The 13,908-nt window shown below is 35.6% G+C and overlaps 1 protein-coding gene across 1 annotated transcript in view; it reads left to right on the top strand.

Annotated features, from left to right (window-relative positions):
* Positions 1–13,526, top strand: part of GABRA4 (gamma-aminobutyric acid type A receptor alpha4 subunit) — a 78,623-nt gene extending 65,097 nt beyond the window's left edge. Inside the window, exon 9 of the mRNA XM_005681575.3 lies at positions 11,017–13,526. Within this exon, the coding sequence (XP_005681632.1) occupies positions 11,017–11,550 (534 nt within the window). The 3' untranslated portion in view covers positions 11,551–13,526. The remainder of the gene's footprint in view (positions 1–11,016) is intronic.

Here is a 13,908-nt window from a genome sequence, read left to right as displayed (position 1 = left end):
ACCAGTCCATTCTAAAGGAGATCAGCCCTGGGATTTCTTTGGAAGGAATGATGCTAAAGCTGAAGCTCCAGTACTTTGGCCACCTTATGCAGAGTTGACTCCTTACAAAAGACTCTGATGCTGGGAGGGATTGCGGGCTGGAGGAGAAGGGGACAACAGAGGATGAGATGGCTGGATGGCATCACAGACTCGATGGACGTGAGTCTGAGTGAACTCCGGGAGTTGGTGATGGACAGGGAGGCCTGGTGTGCTGCGATTCATAAGGTCACAAAGAGTTGGACGCGACTGAACTGAACTGTAGACTGTAGAAGGTATATGGGAAACAAAGTAATATCTGTAAGCATATTATGACAACTAAGCACCAAAGAAGTAGGGCAAATATTAGGAAGAACAGAAATATTCATAAGAATTTTACAATTTTTACACATACTGGAAAGGAAGGATTAATCAGAGGAAGATTTTTTTATGGGATAATGTGGGTCAAACATTAGTACAGTAGTTACCTTATAATAGAAACTGGATTAATGTAACTAAAATCCAAATCTGAAAAACCAAGCTGTTTATAAATGTTGCTTAACCTGGTTTGGATTGTGTGCACATATTTCAGGTAAGTTATGCTTTCTTTCAACTCCATTAGGGTAGCTTTCTAACATGACAACTTAACATATATGCTGTAAGCAACTTCCTGAAGTGGCTAAAATTGTTGGTTTGGAATGCAAATTATGACTGTAGCTCATTTTGACTGTCTGGTCTTAGAAGTAACCAACTTTCCAAGGCTTCAGTGTCCTTATTGGGAAAATAAGAATATTAATACTATTACTTGGGTGGTTGTAGATATGTGTTAGGTTATTAGTGTAGGGCTTGGTCCATAGTAAGTGCTCAATACATGGTAGAGATGTTGATAAAGATTCAAGACTTCTGTTTGGCAAGTGCTAATATCAGACATTAATTATTTACAGTAGCCCGTGAATGTGAAGCATTGCTTTAACAGTCTATTTCAAGAAAATACAAGGGTAAAAAAGAAAAGGAAGATTTTAGAACATCCTCAAGGGGTTTCAAATTTTAATTGACAAAGAAGGTTATTGGCCTTTATCCTTACACCATAGAGAGAAATCTTTGAAAGTTGTCCTCCTGCCAGCAGACACTGTGTTCCTTCCTCTAGCAGCCCTCTTCCCTATGGTTAATACTTGTGCGCATGCACGTGTTCAGTCTTGTCCAACTCTTTGCAACCCCATGGACTGTAGCCCGCCAGGCTCCTCTGTCCATGGGATTTCCCAGGCAAGAATACTGGAGTGGGTTGCCATTTCCTTCTCCAGGAGATTTCCCCAACCCAGGGGTTGAGCTTGCGTCTCTGGCATTGACAGGTGGATTGTTTACCAAAGTTTACCAAGTCTTAACTGCCATCTAGGAATATGATTAAGACTTACTCATCCCTAAATTTCAGCTTATGTGTTACTTTCACAAAAAGACTTTCCCAGCAGTCAGGGTATGTCATGTACTCCCTAATTAAAAAAAATTTTTTTGATAGCATTTATTGCTTATTATAACTTCTTAATAATTCCTGGTAGAAGTTGTAAGGCCTGTGCCTTTTCACCTCTGTACCCCCCATGCCCAACAAGATACTTGAAAAATTAGACACTCAATACATATTGTTCAATGAATGAATGAATTGGGTAAATCAGTGCCTTTAATAAGTCCTTCATTGCTTTTCAACTTAAATGTGGATATTCTATTACTCATTTCCAACAAGAAAGGAAGCATGCAACCTGAGCCCTTTTTCCTAAAAATAAATCTGTTAAAGTCATCATGAACGTTTAGATGCAGTGGGTAAACATTATCTAATGTTCCAAAGAAAGTCGGCTTGCTTTAGGTAAGGCTCTTGGCTCATCAAAGGCTTCCTTAATGCAAAATAGCTGTGATTTTACTAAATGACTTGGCTGCTAATTCTTTAGCTTTAGAACTTTCTCCCCAAGCAGAAGTATTTGCAGATCTAGTCCTGATAAATTATTTCTTTTTAGACATTGCCCCTGTTGCCTTTGCTGATGCAGATAAAATTGTGACTCAGACTGCTTGCTATGCCAGCCTCCTATAGGGTTGGCAGGGATCTGAATTTTTCTGCATGGCTATTTATTATAGCACAATTTCATTTTGATCAAATCATATGAAGTCTATATTAAGAAAAGCACTGTCCAAATGTTTTCTAAGTTCAAATACAATTTTCTGAATATTTTCAAGCTGAAAAAAATCATTTTCATAAGATGATGTGGTTTATTTAAAAAATGAATTTGTTTGGAACCCAAGTTAGAAATTAAAGAACATGGTAAGATTTCTTTTGCAATATTTTATCAGGTATCTACATATATTACCTTTACTTTTAAGGATTAAAAATACCCTTAATATAAAATATTAGCAAAAGTTATAAATTATTTTAATGACATTTTTCAATATTTAAACACATGTATGTTTTAAAATCCATGATACATGTACATACATTTTCACATGAAAATCATAATCTGAAAGGAAAACAAAAATATTTAAGGAAAAATATTGAGTAGTTAAAGAAGGACCTGGAGCTAAATCCAAATTAGTAGCTTAAATGAAAACCCTGGTTGACTCAAGCCGCTGATTAGGATTAAGGAAAACTGAAAGGAACTCAAGAGATATTGTGGAGAACTCATATCTAAGCAACTTCGATGGTTTAGAAAGATGATGTAGATGCCTCCTTGGTGGATATATGGAAGTGTTTTCATTCGTTAAGGACAAAATTAAAAATGTTACAAAGAAATCGATGCTTAATTCCTGTTAAAAGCATCTCAATTTCTCTACATATCTTATCTTAACTCAACTTAGGATTTGGGGGGTTATCAAAAGAGGATACTCACTCAGTGGTGAAGAGAGAACAGACTAGAAACAAAATACCTGAGAAGAGAGAATTGTTTAGGTTTTGTTTACTTTTTTCCTATGAGAAAGTGAACATTCATTATTTTAAAATATTAAGATGTATGTCTTAAATTTATTAAAATTAGATGATTGTCTTAGATTCCTGAGGTTGCCATAGCCAAACAACAAGATCAGTTGGCTTAAATAACAGAAATTTATTTTCATATTTCTAAGGACTAAATAATCCAAGATCAAGGTTCTGGCCATTCAGGTTTCTGATGAGAGCTCTTTTTCTGTTTGCAGACGACTGCCTTCCTGCTGTGTCCTCATATGACACAGAGAAAGGGTTTTCTGGTGTCTCTTTCTCTTTCGTAAGGACATTAGTTCTATCTGACCAGGGCTTTGTTCTTATGGCCTCATTTAATATCACATCTCTAAAGATCCTATCTCCAGTATAGGACCTTGAGGAGTTAGGACTCCAACATATCAATTTTGAGGGGCCATAATTCAGTCCATAGCAATGATTAAAACTTTTTAATATTTCACTGTTTACCTTTTTGGACATTTGTTGCCTTCTGCTATCCCCAGTTTGGTGTCTTTCATTGTCTCATTTCTTCTAATTTAAACTTGGAAAAAAGTCCTTTGGCTACTGTCATTGAAATTTTAAAAAAATAGAAAGAGTGATACTATAATGCCAGACCAGTATTTCCACAGATAAAACTCTTTTTAATATTCCATTATATTGAGAAAGTGGGCCAGCCAAACTGAGTTGCCAAAGTTCTAATTGTGAGCCAACATTCTGGGTATGTCTTTTCATAGCATGAGTGTGAATATCATCCTATAGTTTGGATTATAACAGTTCCTCCAGTCTTTTTCCCTGGTTACCAGTTTCTAGACTTTACTGGTAGTTGGAATGTTCCAGAAAGAGATCAGTGAACTGATATGTTAATGCATGAGATGCTTTTAAAAAAAATATAATTCACATCTTTTCTGGACATTGAAATACTTGTGGCTATAGTTTTTCTTACATATAGCTTTGACAAATGGCTGCTGTTGTTGTCGTTCAGTCACTAAATCATTTTCGACTCTTTGCAACCCCAAGGACTATAGCATGCCAGGCTTCCCTGTCCCTCACCATCTCCCAGAGTTTGCTCAAACTCATGTCCATCGAGTCGGTGATGCCATTCAACCAACTCATCCTCTGGCTCCCTTTTCCTCCTGCCTTCAATCTTTCCCAGCATGAGGGTCTGTTCCAATGAGCTGGCTCTTTGCATCAGGTGGCTAAAGTATTGGAGCTTCATCTTCCACATCAGTCCTTCCAATGAATATTCAGGGTTGATTTCCTTTAGGATTGGTTGTGTAAGTGTGAGTCACTCAGTCGTGTCCAACTCTGTGACTCCATGGACTGTAGGCCACCAGGGTCCTCTGTCCATGGGATTTCCCAGGCAAGAATACTGGAGTGGGTTGCCATTCCCTTCTCCAGGGGAATCTTCCTGACTCAGGGGTCAAACCCAGGTCTCCTGCATTACAGTCAGATTCTTTACTGTCTGAGCCACCAGGGAAGCCCAGGGTTGATTGTGGTAGTTGGTTAATTAAAAGTATGTTAGCTAAGTGTCAGGTGCAGAAGAATCACTCAGTAAAAATTAACCCTTATTGCTGCTGTTGCTGTTTTCCTAGATGAGATTTTTATATTTGTCTTATACCATAGGATTTACTCTAGTGTTAATTCTTACCTTTATTATGTCTAAAATGTGTTTTAATTTCATTATTGCATTTTATATTTCCTTGTATTTATTCTTATTTTTTGCCAGCAACATCCTTTTCGTGGCTGACTTCATCACAGACTGTCTTTAGCTCCCTCTACCTTTCTGATTATTCAAAGCAGGCACATTATTTTTATAGAAACATAGAAAAAATTTTCTAAAATCTTGTTGTCTGTAATGATTTTTTCATGAATGACGTATCTTTTTATTTCAGGGACAGGATCTTGTTATCTGTCTTCTGGATTATTTCTATACAATATCCTTTGATGCCTACTAGGTACTGGGTGCCTTGCATGCATTATCTTATTTATTCCTTATGAGGAAGTACCATTATTACTCCTGTTTTAATAAGAACTTTGAGGTTTCAAGAGATTTAGTAAGTTGTCAAATATCCCGCAGCTGATAAATGGCAAATTCAGTATTCGAGTCCAGGACAGTCTGATCTGATGGCTCACAATTCAGTTTAGCCAGCGTTTCCCATTTTCTGATCCCTGATGACTGGCAGTAGCATAAGTAATAAATAACATGCCCTCTAAATAGGGCCTAATGCTGAGTTCTTATCTAGATGCCAGGTTATTCCTATGAACAGTTGGAGTGATTTTAATGCTGTTTTCATCATTGAGCAAGAGAAAATCTATCCTGTTCAGTGTCTGCATTTGGAAAAAGTGAGCAGATGATTCTTTGCCCTCTTCCCTCTCCACTTTTATGTTGGCAGTATTGATGAACACATCTCCTGGAGCAATTCCAGGTAGCATTCTGGTCAAGTCCAAGACTACCTGATCAAGCAGAGAACTTCTGCTCTGATTGGTGAAGTGTCTGACTAAGAAATTTCCTCTCCTACAGCCATCTATTTAACCTACCAAGTCTTGGCAAATAAAAAGAAGCACTAGAAATCACTGTGAAATAAAACTAACCAAAGATCACTTGTCTTCAAGAAACCTTACTTCTTTCAACTTCTAAATATGCTAGACAAAATGAATGAATTCTGTAAGACCGTGTTCTCTGGTAATTCCAAATTGAAGGCATAAATTTCTTATCCCAGTGCCTGATATTGAAAGTAATATTTCTACAGCTTATGGAAATGCAAACACTGAATTAAAAGCTAACATTGGGAGGAAATGAAATACAATAAATAGAGAACTTGGCATTTTCATTTCTACATTTTGTTGTTCAGTGCATGTTGGAATCCCCTGGTAACAACTGATGAAATATTTAGCATGCTTATTTGTAGGGAATTTTGTTTATTTCTATTTGGTAACATTTTTAAAAAAACACTACTGAAGGTCTTCCATGAATCATTACCTTGGGATTTAGTTTTTCATCTGCTCTTACCATCATTGTTTATTTTCTTATTAAATAAGATGTGTGTCTAACCCCTGAAGGCCTGTCAGAACAGGCCTTGAATAAATGTCTTTGCATTATTGGATTTTTTTTTTTTTTGGTATGTGACTCATTGATATTCTAGAAGATAAACCTGTTCATTATTAGCCTTGTTTGTTTTTAATTTAGAAGGGTTAAATTACATTTTATTAAACTTCATTAGCTTTTCAAATAAGCAAGATGAATGTGGCTTGCGTTCTGCACAGTCACTTTATCTCGTTGCTGCTAGAGTAATAAGTTGAGATGAATTTTCTCTCTGTAGTTGATAATACTTCTTTAGAAATCATGTCAGATCACAGTCATGATTGACGAATTGCTTGGATTTGCTCTTGTTTGCCTGTTGCTGCTTTAATTTGTTGGTAATGTTTAAATCTGCCACCTCACATCTCTATCCGACAGTTTCCCTTGCTTCAGGCTATTGTGACTAATGACAAAATGATCTCAAACTAAATCATTTTTTTAAAATTCAAATGAAGCTTAGGTGCTTTTCTTGTTTGTAACCACTGTACATCTGCTGAATACTGATAGAGATACTCAACCCTGTGTAGGAAACATAACCTCACTCTGACTGACACATTAGCGGCTCCAATACTTGAAGGCTGTGTGGATATTATTCCTAGCGAGTCCTGTGCCAGTTAGGTCAGCAGATTTCTCAATCCTTTTAGAGTTTGTCATCAGGGGAAATGACAACTACTTTTTACATCGAGGACCTTGAGACCTCAATGCAAAATAACTTCAGTATCATTTGACTGCCTGGCAAAGAGCAAAGATTTAAGCCTTGAATCAGTCTAGTTCTTCTCTGCTTTTGTAGGTTATGATATTTAGAGTATTGAGATTTCTTAGGCATTCTTAGTCAGACCTGGGTTCAAGTCCAGATAATTTATACACCTTAGGTGTTATCCACAATATTATGGACATATGTCCATAAACAAAGAGATAGTCATCTGAAGGTCAGATAGAAAGTTTCTGAAACTTGCTCTTTAATCTGAAATAAAATCTTAACTGTATTATGTCCATTTCAGTGAAATTTATTAAAAAATGAAATAGATGCCTGCTATGTGCATTAGCCTACTATGATTAATAAGATAGCTTTCTATCCTAGAAGTTCACTAACACTGTAAAACTGGGAATAAAAAGACTTGATTATTTTTTTCAGATGATAATCCTGGTGGCATACTTCATACTGCTTCCTCTACTTTCATAAAGTCTCATGCTTCATTGATTCTTTTTTCCAATCACAGACTGATCCTGCCTCTTTGACTTGAAGTCACTGTTTTCTCCAGACATAGTCTTCAAGTCTGTGCTTATATTACTTTGATATTTAAAACTTGCCTAGTAGTGGATAGTGTCAATATAATTTTCAAAACGTCAAAAACACGAGTCATACAAATATGGAATGAATCTATGTCAAGGTTTTGTCTAATTCATTAATTAATGAGGATACTACTTCTTAGTAAAACTGGCTCAAAATCTTTTTGAGGGTAATGCCTATAAGTAACCATTATTATTGTTATTTGAAAAGAATACTAGAATGAGACTGCTAGATTAGATAAAGAAGTAGTTAATATCCTTCAGGGAGTCAAAATCATAACCTTTGGTGCTCCTTTCTACTGAACAGTAATCTATAAATTTATATGTAACTCACAGAGTTTGGGGTCAAATCCAATATTAAATAGCAAAATCAAACTCAAGTATACTCTCCAAGAGACTTGATAATCCTTGGATGGACTTTTTAAACCATGCTCCACAATGACATTGCAGGGACATGCTGTATTCCTTTCTGATTTCCAAGTCTTGAATAATTTTTAAACAATATACTTGACTGTTACAAATACTTGACTAACTCCAATAGGTGTAGTTTATGAAGTTCTTTAATGTCTCCCCCATATTTGAGTATCCGGAGGCTGTACAACATGGCAGAACACTCAGTCACTCACTCTGTGACTTTCATCCACGTAACCCCGCTGCTGTGAGCTGCATGCATGCTCGGTTGTGTCCCATGGACTGGGGCCCGCCAAGCAATTCTGTGTATGGGATTTCCCAGCAGTAATACTGGAGTACCATTTACTCCCCCAGGGGTCTTCCCAACCCAGGAATTGAATCCACATCTCTTCCATCTCCTGCATTGGCAGGCGGGTTCTTTACAACAAGTGCCACGTGGGAAGCATTCAGCTATATTAGAACATAACTCACAGTTGGTATTTCAGAATATTTCAGAAGGATTCTAATCTGGAAGAAAGGAAGACAGGGTCCTACAAATGTTCTTGTGCTTCCTTCTGAGGCACAGTTAAGTCACTTATAGTTTCGTCTTTTAAGGTCTCACTTTTAAAATTCATTAGGTAGGATTGGAACAGTCTGTGGAGCTAACTATTCCATACTACTGAGGCAAGGCTCTTCTGAGGACTCCACCAAAAGCTACATAAATGGTGAGATTTTCCACTATGTCTGGAGGGAGCATGCGCTATTCCTGGCTTGGTATGTGCTGTGCACTGGTTTTTCTAATCCTGTCAGGTGGTTCTTTTTGCCTTGGGTAGTTAACTCATACTCAAAAGTGGATCTGTGCATAGCAGAATTCTCACTGGGGACTCTTTAGGACTTTTGGCTTTTTTTTTTTTTCCAGTATCAAATTCTCTGCTATTTTTTCCTGTGAATTCTAGCCACCTTGATTTCATCACGTTCTCAGCCTCATCTCAATTTAGGGCGTCTGTCAGATTGCTCGTGTATTCTCCTTTCCTCCACCACAGCATGCACACTGAGTTTTGTTTTTTCTCTCTCAGTGATTGTGTCCTGTGCTCTCTAATGCTCAATCTCTTAAAAAACAGTTGTTTTACAAATGTTTTCCTTTTTTTTTTTTTTTTTTTTGGTCATTTCCTATGAGGTAGTAAATTCAGTTCCTGTTGCTCCATTTTGGCCAGAAGCAGAAATCTCCAATTCTTAGAATTTAGTCTGAGGGGAAACAGGAGTTTCTAAAGATTATGGGCAACCCAACTTTTGGTGGAAGAAGGCAGTATGCAAATATCAAGCTGTATTTGAAAAGGTGTATTTCTCTCTTGCTTCTCTAATCAGCCCTTTATTACTTTCTTCCCTTCTTTTCTTAGTATATTTAATATTTTGCCACAGCTTGACCCTTCATTCTATTTTACTTTTTCTTATATTTTTGATTGCATCATGTGTGTGGGAGTGCATATTATCTTCCCAATGATAGTGTAAACTCTTAAAATGTTGTGGCTATACCTTATCATTCTTTATATTTTTCATCTTGAATGTAACATCTTAAAATTAATTCTGTAAAGAGGGATTCAAAATCTGAGGATTAATACACAGGTGATGTTTATAATGTATTTTGTAAAGGAAAAGTACAAGGCAAATAATGATACCTTTAGCTTTTAGGTTGATGTTAGTTTTGGTTTCACTTGTTTCCACTCAAATTATGTGACATATGTGAGACTACAGTTTCTCATGAATTCAGCTGCAGCCAGTTTAGAAGAGTACTCCAGGCTGACATGAAAAATACTTCCTAAACCTTTTCAGATCCTGCTTTGGCTCTGCATGTTGCAAGCCTTTTTCTTCTCTCTCTACTCAGGGAACTTGAGGCCATAATTCAGAAGTCTATGAGATATGTATGGACTGAATCCTTTCAACTTGTTCAATAAGTGTAGTATTGGAAAAATATTTTACATGTAAAATAAATATTTCTCTGTAAAGGGAGCTCACAAGTAATTTTGTATAATATTATCCATAAAGTTCCTTGCAAGTTGGCTCCTTCTAATCATCCACTTTTGAGCTTTTCTTCATCATGTCTCTCTCTCCTCTGTACTTCTCCATCTCCTTACCCACCATTTATTTCATAAAATGGTAGGAAAAGAGGATGGAAAAAACGATTACAATATACCCTTAGTATAACTTAGAATAAACATAATTAAAGAGGAAAGATTATTGCAAAAAGTCACAGTATCTTCTAAAGATAGACATGATTATTTTGGGAATTGTTTGAGCAATTGCTTTCCTTCATTAGTATGGACAATCTATAGTTGGCTCTACGGTTATTTATCATGCCTGTCAAAATATAAGAATTTTAATGCTTACCATCTGTATTCAGATACAGTCTTGTTCTATACATAAAATCATTTTATGGAAAATGGTGAATTCCAATTTGATTTAAATACTATTGGTGAATAGTTTGAACTCAGATATTTATGCAATGATATGGTAATGATATTTATATTATAATACAACAGTTTATTTAAAAATGATTTTCCTTTCTATTCACATTATTAATTGTGGTGAAAAACTAAAATGCATTAGGACTTCTGCTGCTGCTGCTGCTGCTGCTAAGTCACTTCAGTCGTGTCCGACTCTGTGTGACCCCATAGACGGCAGCCCACCAGGCTCCTCCGTCCCTGGGATTCTCCAGGCAAGAACACTGGAGTGGGTTGCCATTAGGACTTCTAGATTTTATATAATAATGTCAATGTAAGATTATGAAAATAATTCCCAGGGATTTAGAAATTAAGGTTTTGGAGTTCCTGTCTTTTAAAAGGAATATTATACACATATAGATGGCTATTGTTTTTATTCTGTGCACAAAAATAGATATCATTCTTGTTTATAAAGCGAGCATTTACTAAACTCATTGAAATGTATATAGCGTATCAGTAAAACTGGAGAAAGATATTGTACAGTTATCATCATGAACCCTTAAAGTAAAATCAAGTATAACTCTAGTTAAAAGTTCTAAAAGCCTAATCTTTCCATACACTTAAATTCTAATCATTCATAAGTATGGAAAATATTTTGAAATAAAAGATGCTTCATTCAGAGTTTCAAATATATATGTGTCCTTTTTAAGTTAGATATTCTTAAGCTTTCACAAGAAGCTGAATGACTGTAGCACATTAATAAAGGAGCTAATTTGTAAGTATTTGATCCATTTAAATTTTGTATAATTGCATAAAATTATGTAACCAATATAATTTTTAATATACCTTTTCAGAACACAAATGCCAATTTGAGCATGAGAAAAAGAGCCAACGCCTTGGTTCACTCTGAATCTGATGTTGGCAGCAGAACTGATGTGGGAAACCATTCTAGCAAGTCTTCCACGGTTGTTCAAGGATCTTCTGAAGCCACACCACAGTCTTACTTAGCTTCCAGTCCAAACCCATTTAGCCGTGCAAACGCAGCTGAAACTATATCTGCCGCAAGAGCAATTCCATCTGCTCTTCCTTCTACTCCTAGTAGAACTGGGTATGTGCCCCGACAAGTCCCAGTTGGATCTGCTTCTACCCAGCATGTGTTTGGATCAAGACTGCAGCGAATTAAGACCACAGTTAATAGCATAGGGACTTCTGGGAAGTTGTCAGCCACTACTCCTCCCTCTGCTCCACCACCTTCTGGATCTGGCACAAGTAAAATAGACAAATATGCCCGCATTCTCTTTCCAGTAACATTTGGGGCATTTAATATGGTCTATTGGGTTGTTTACTTATCTAAGGACACTATGGAGAAATCAGAAAGTCTAATGTAATTTTGTTGCTATAGTAGTTTCCTAAAAGATGATGAACTTAACACAGAATGTCTTTTTAAATGTTTTTAAAGATAAACAATTGTTCTTTACTAAAATAAAAATTCCATGTAATTTTTCCATTTAAAAAATTCAGCCAGTCATTGGGAGAGTTAATTAATTCCTTAGTGAAGGGAAAGTGAGCTATCTTTCATTTCAGAAAGATGATTTAAATAGAATCAATTCAGCATTCAAATTAGATGGAATACAGACTATCCTGAAAAGTTGGGACAAGCGAAACAGGGCTATTAGAGATCCATGGTGCATATTTATGCATTGAATTTTGAAAACAGTCTATGATATTTTCTAATACACACTATGAATATCAACCAACCACCCTAAATTTCCCAGTGGCACTGCTCTTAATCAGAATCTTTGGATATGATATGCCACAGTAACTTTTGGAGATCCTCTTAGTATCTTCAAGAAAAGGACTTTTCCTCTTATATGAAACATTTTTAAAAGGAAAATGGAACACAACAAATACTGACCAATAGAGTGAAACTTCTGCTGCAACAAAGACAGAGACCAGGAGAAATGTGTTCCTGCCATGTGTTGGCCAAATAACAGTTGACTAGAAAATTTGTACTTTGAGCCAAAGTTTAACTTACTGTATGAATTCCTTTTGGTAATAGTTCATTTGGTTATATATCCTTTCAACATATAGTTATTCAGAGCCTACCATGTTCCAGGCACTATGTTAGACACTGTCTCTCTAGAAAAGCTCTTTCACCTTTACCTGCACTTTTACTCAAATAGGAGAGTGAGTGCATGCTCATGAACCACCAACTAGCAGAAGACATTGCATTCTTTAGTGTAGGAGGTTTATTTAGAGTCTGATGACATAATATTTGTTTCTGCTATATTGATAGAGGATAACAAGTGTATTATTCACATAGCCACTTTTGAGATTAGTACACATTAACGCAACTTCAGCAAGTGACTTCAGTGTATAACGAAAATGTGGTAAAGATTGTTCTCTTAGTGAAAAGCACTGTGTACCTCAAAGTAGTAATCTGGGCACTATAAGACCTTATAGATTACTTGTCTCAAACTTGATCAGAATCACATATAGAATTTGAATAGAATTTGAATAGATTCAGAATAGAATTTGATTAGAATCACAGAATCATCAGAATCAGGAATTCAATACAAAGCCTTTTAGATATTTTTTCCAACATAGAGCTATATCAGCTGGTGAAATACTAAGCTTCTAGGGAGTTTGTGTGTCCATAGTTCATATTTCTGGGCAGTTTTATGTTTATTTTGAGGGGAGTTTTTATACAGTTTCATAACGAAGGTGAGTATTTTAAAATTATAAGAACAGTAAAAGAATGGAGTAAAGGAAAAAAAAATCATGACTGGTGGTAGGATGCTACTGAAGCTGTTATGTGGTTTATCAGGACTTTCATGTGCTGATTTTTCTTTTTTTTATTAGGTAGGCTTAACAGCTTAATTAATTTTCTTTCAGCAGTCCTATGCCTCTAAATCTAGGCCTAGTTTTTTTGGTTGTGTTACTTCCAAGATTTTTCTTCTGTACTTCTCTCTTCCTGATCTGGGGTATGTGAATGAATGTGTTCTGGATGTTTGGGGAATATTTTGATAGAAATGGCCACCTTGTCAACAGTATTTCTTATTTTTTTAGAAAAAATATATATTAATTTGCATTAGTTTTTTAGTTGTTGAATTGCCTTGAAATGGTTGTATATGAGACCTATAAAACGTGCAAATACTAAATTTTAATTTGAATCATGTCTAAGAATTCCTTCTTGGCTATGTCTCTAGCTGTTTCTTAGAATCATCAATAATTTTAAGGCTGAAGAATATTTTAGAAATCATCCAATCCAAACTCCTCATTTACAAATTGATGCCAATAGTATGAAGCCCAGTAAAATTTGTATATGTGTATATATTTAATAAAGAATACTTATAACAAAAAAGCTGATAATAAATTATTTCATGAATGTGAATAGATTTATAGCCTTCAGGATGATGTTTGAAATTGTGGTCAGAAGATATGATTGTTTCTTTATTCCAAAAAAATGACCTTATTTCTTTGGTAAGGAAAATGCTCCTTGCTTGTCTGTTGGCCTATTCTTAAGAATAGTTCATTGGCTTTCTTTTTTTTAAAGAAATTCTTCTCCTATAAATTCTTGCAGATTTTTTAGGGAATAAAAAGAAATGATTTTAGATTTGTAGATCAGTGATACAGATGGATTCATAATTTTGTCTTTACCTTTGTATGTGAAGAAGATTTTTAAAATAATTCAGGTAGCCAAGCAAAGAGAAAGGACAAAACTAACCAAGGATTCTTAGTTGTTA

The sequence above is a fragment of the Capra hircus genome, chromosome 6, assembly GCF_001704415.2.
Source record: "Capra hircus breed San Clemente chromosome 6, ASM170441v1, whole genome shotgun sequence".
NCBI lineage: Eukaryota > Metazoa > Chordata > Mammalia > Artiodactyla > Bovidae > Capra > Capra hircus.
Note: the sequence above shows the minus strand (reverse complement) of the source record. Positions and strands in the feature narration are given on the sequence as shown.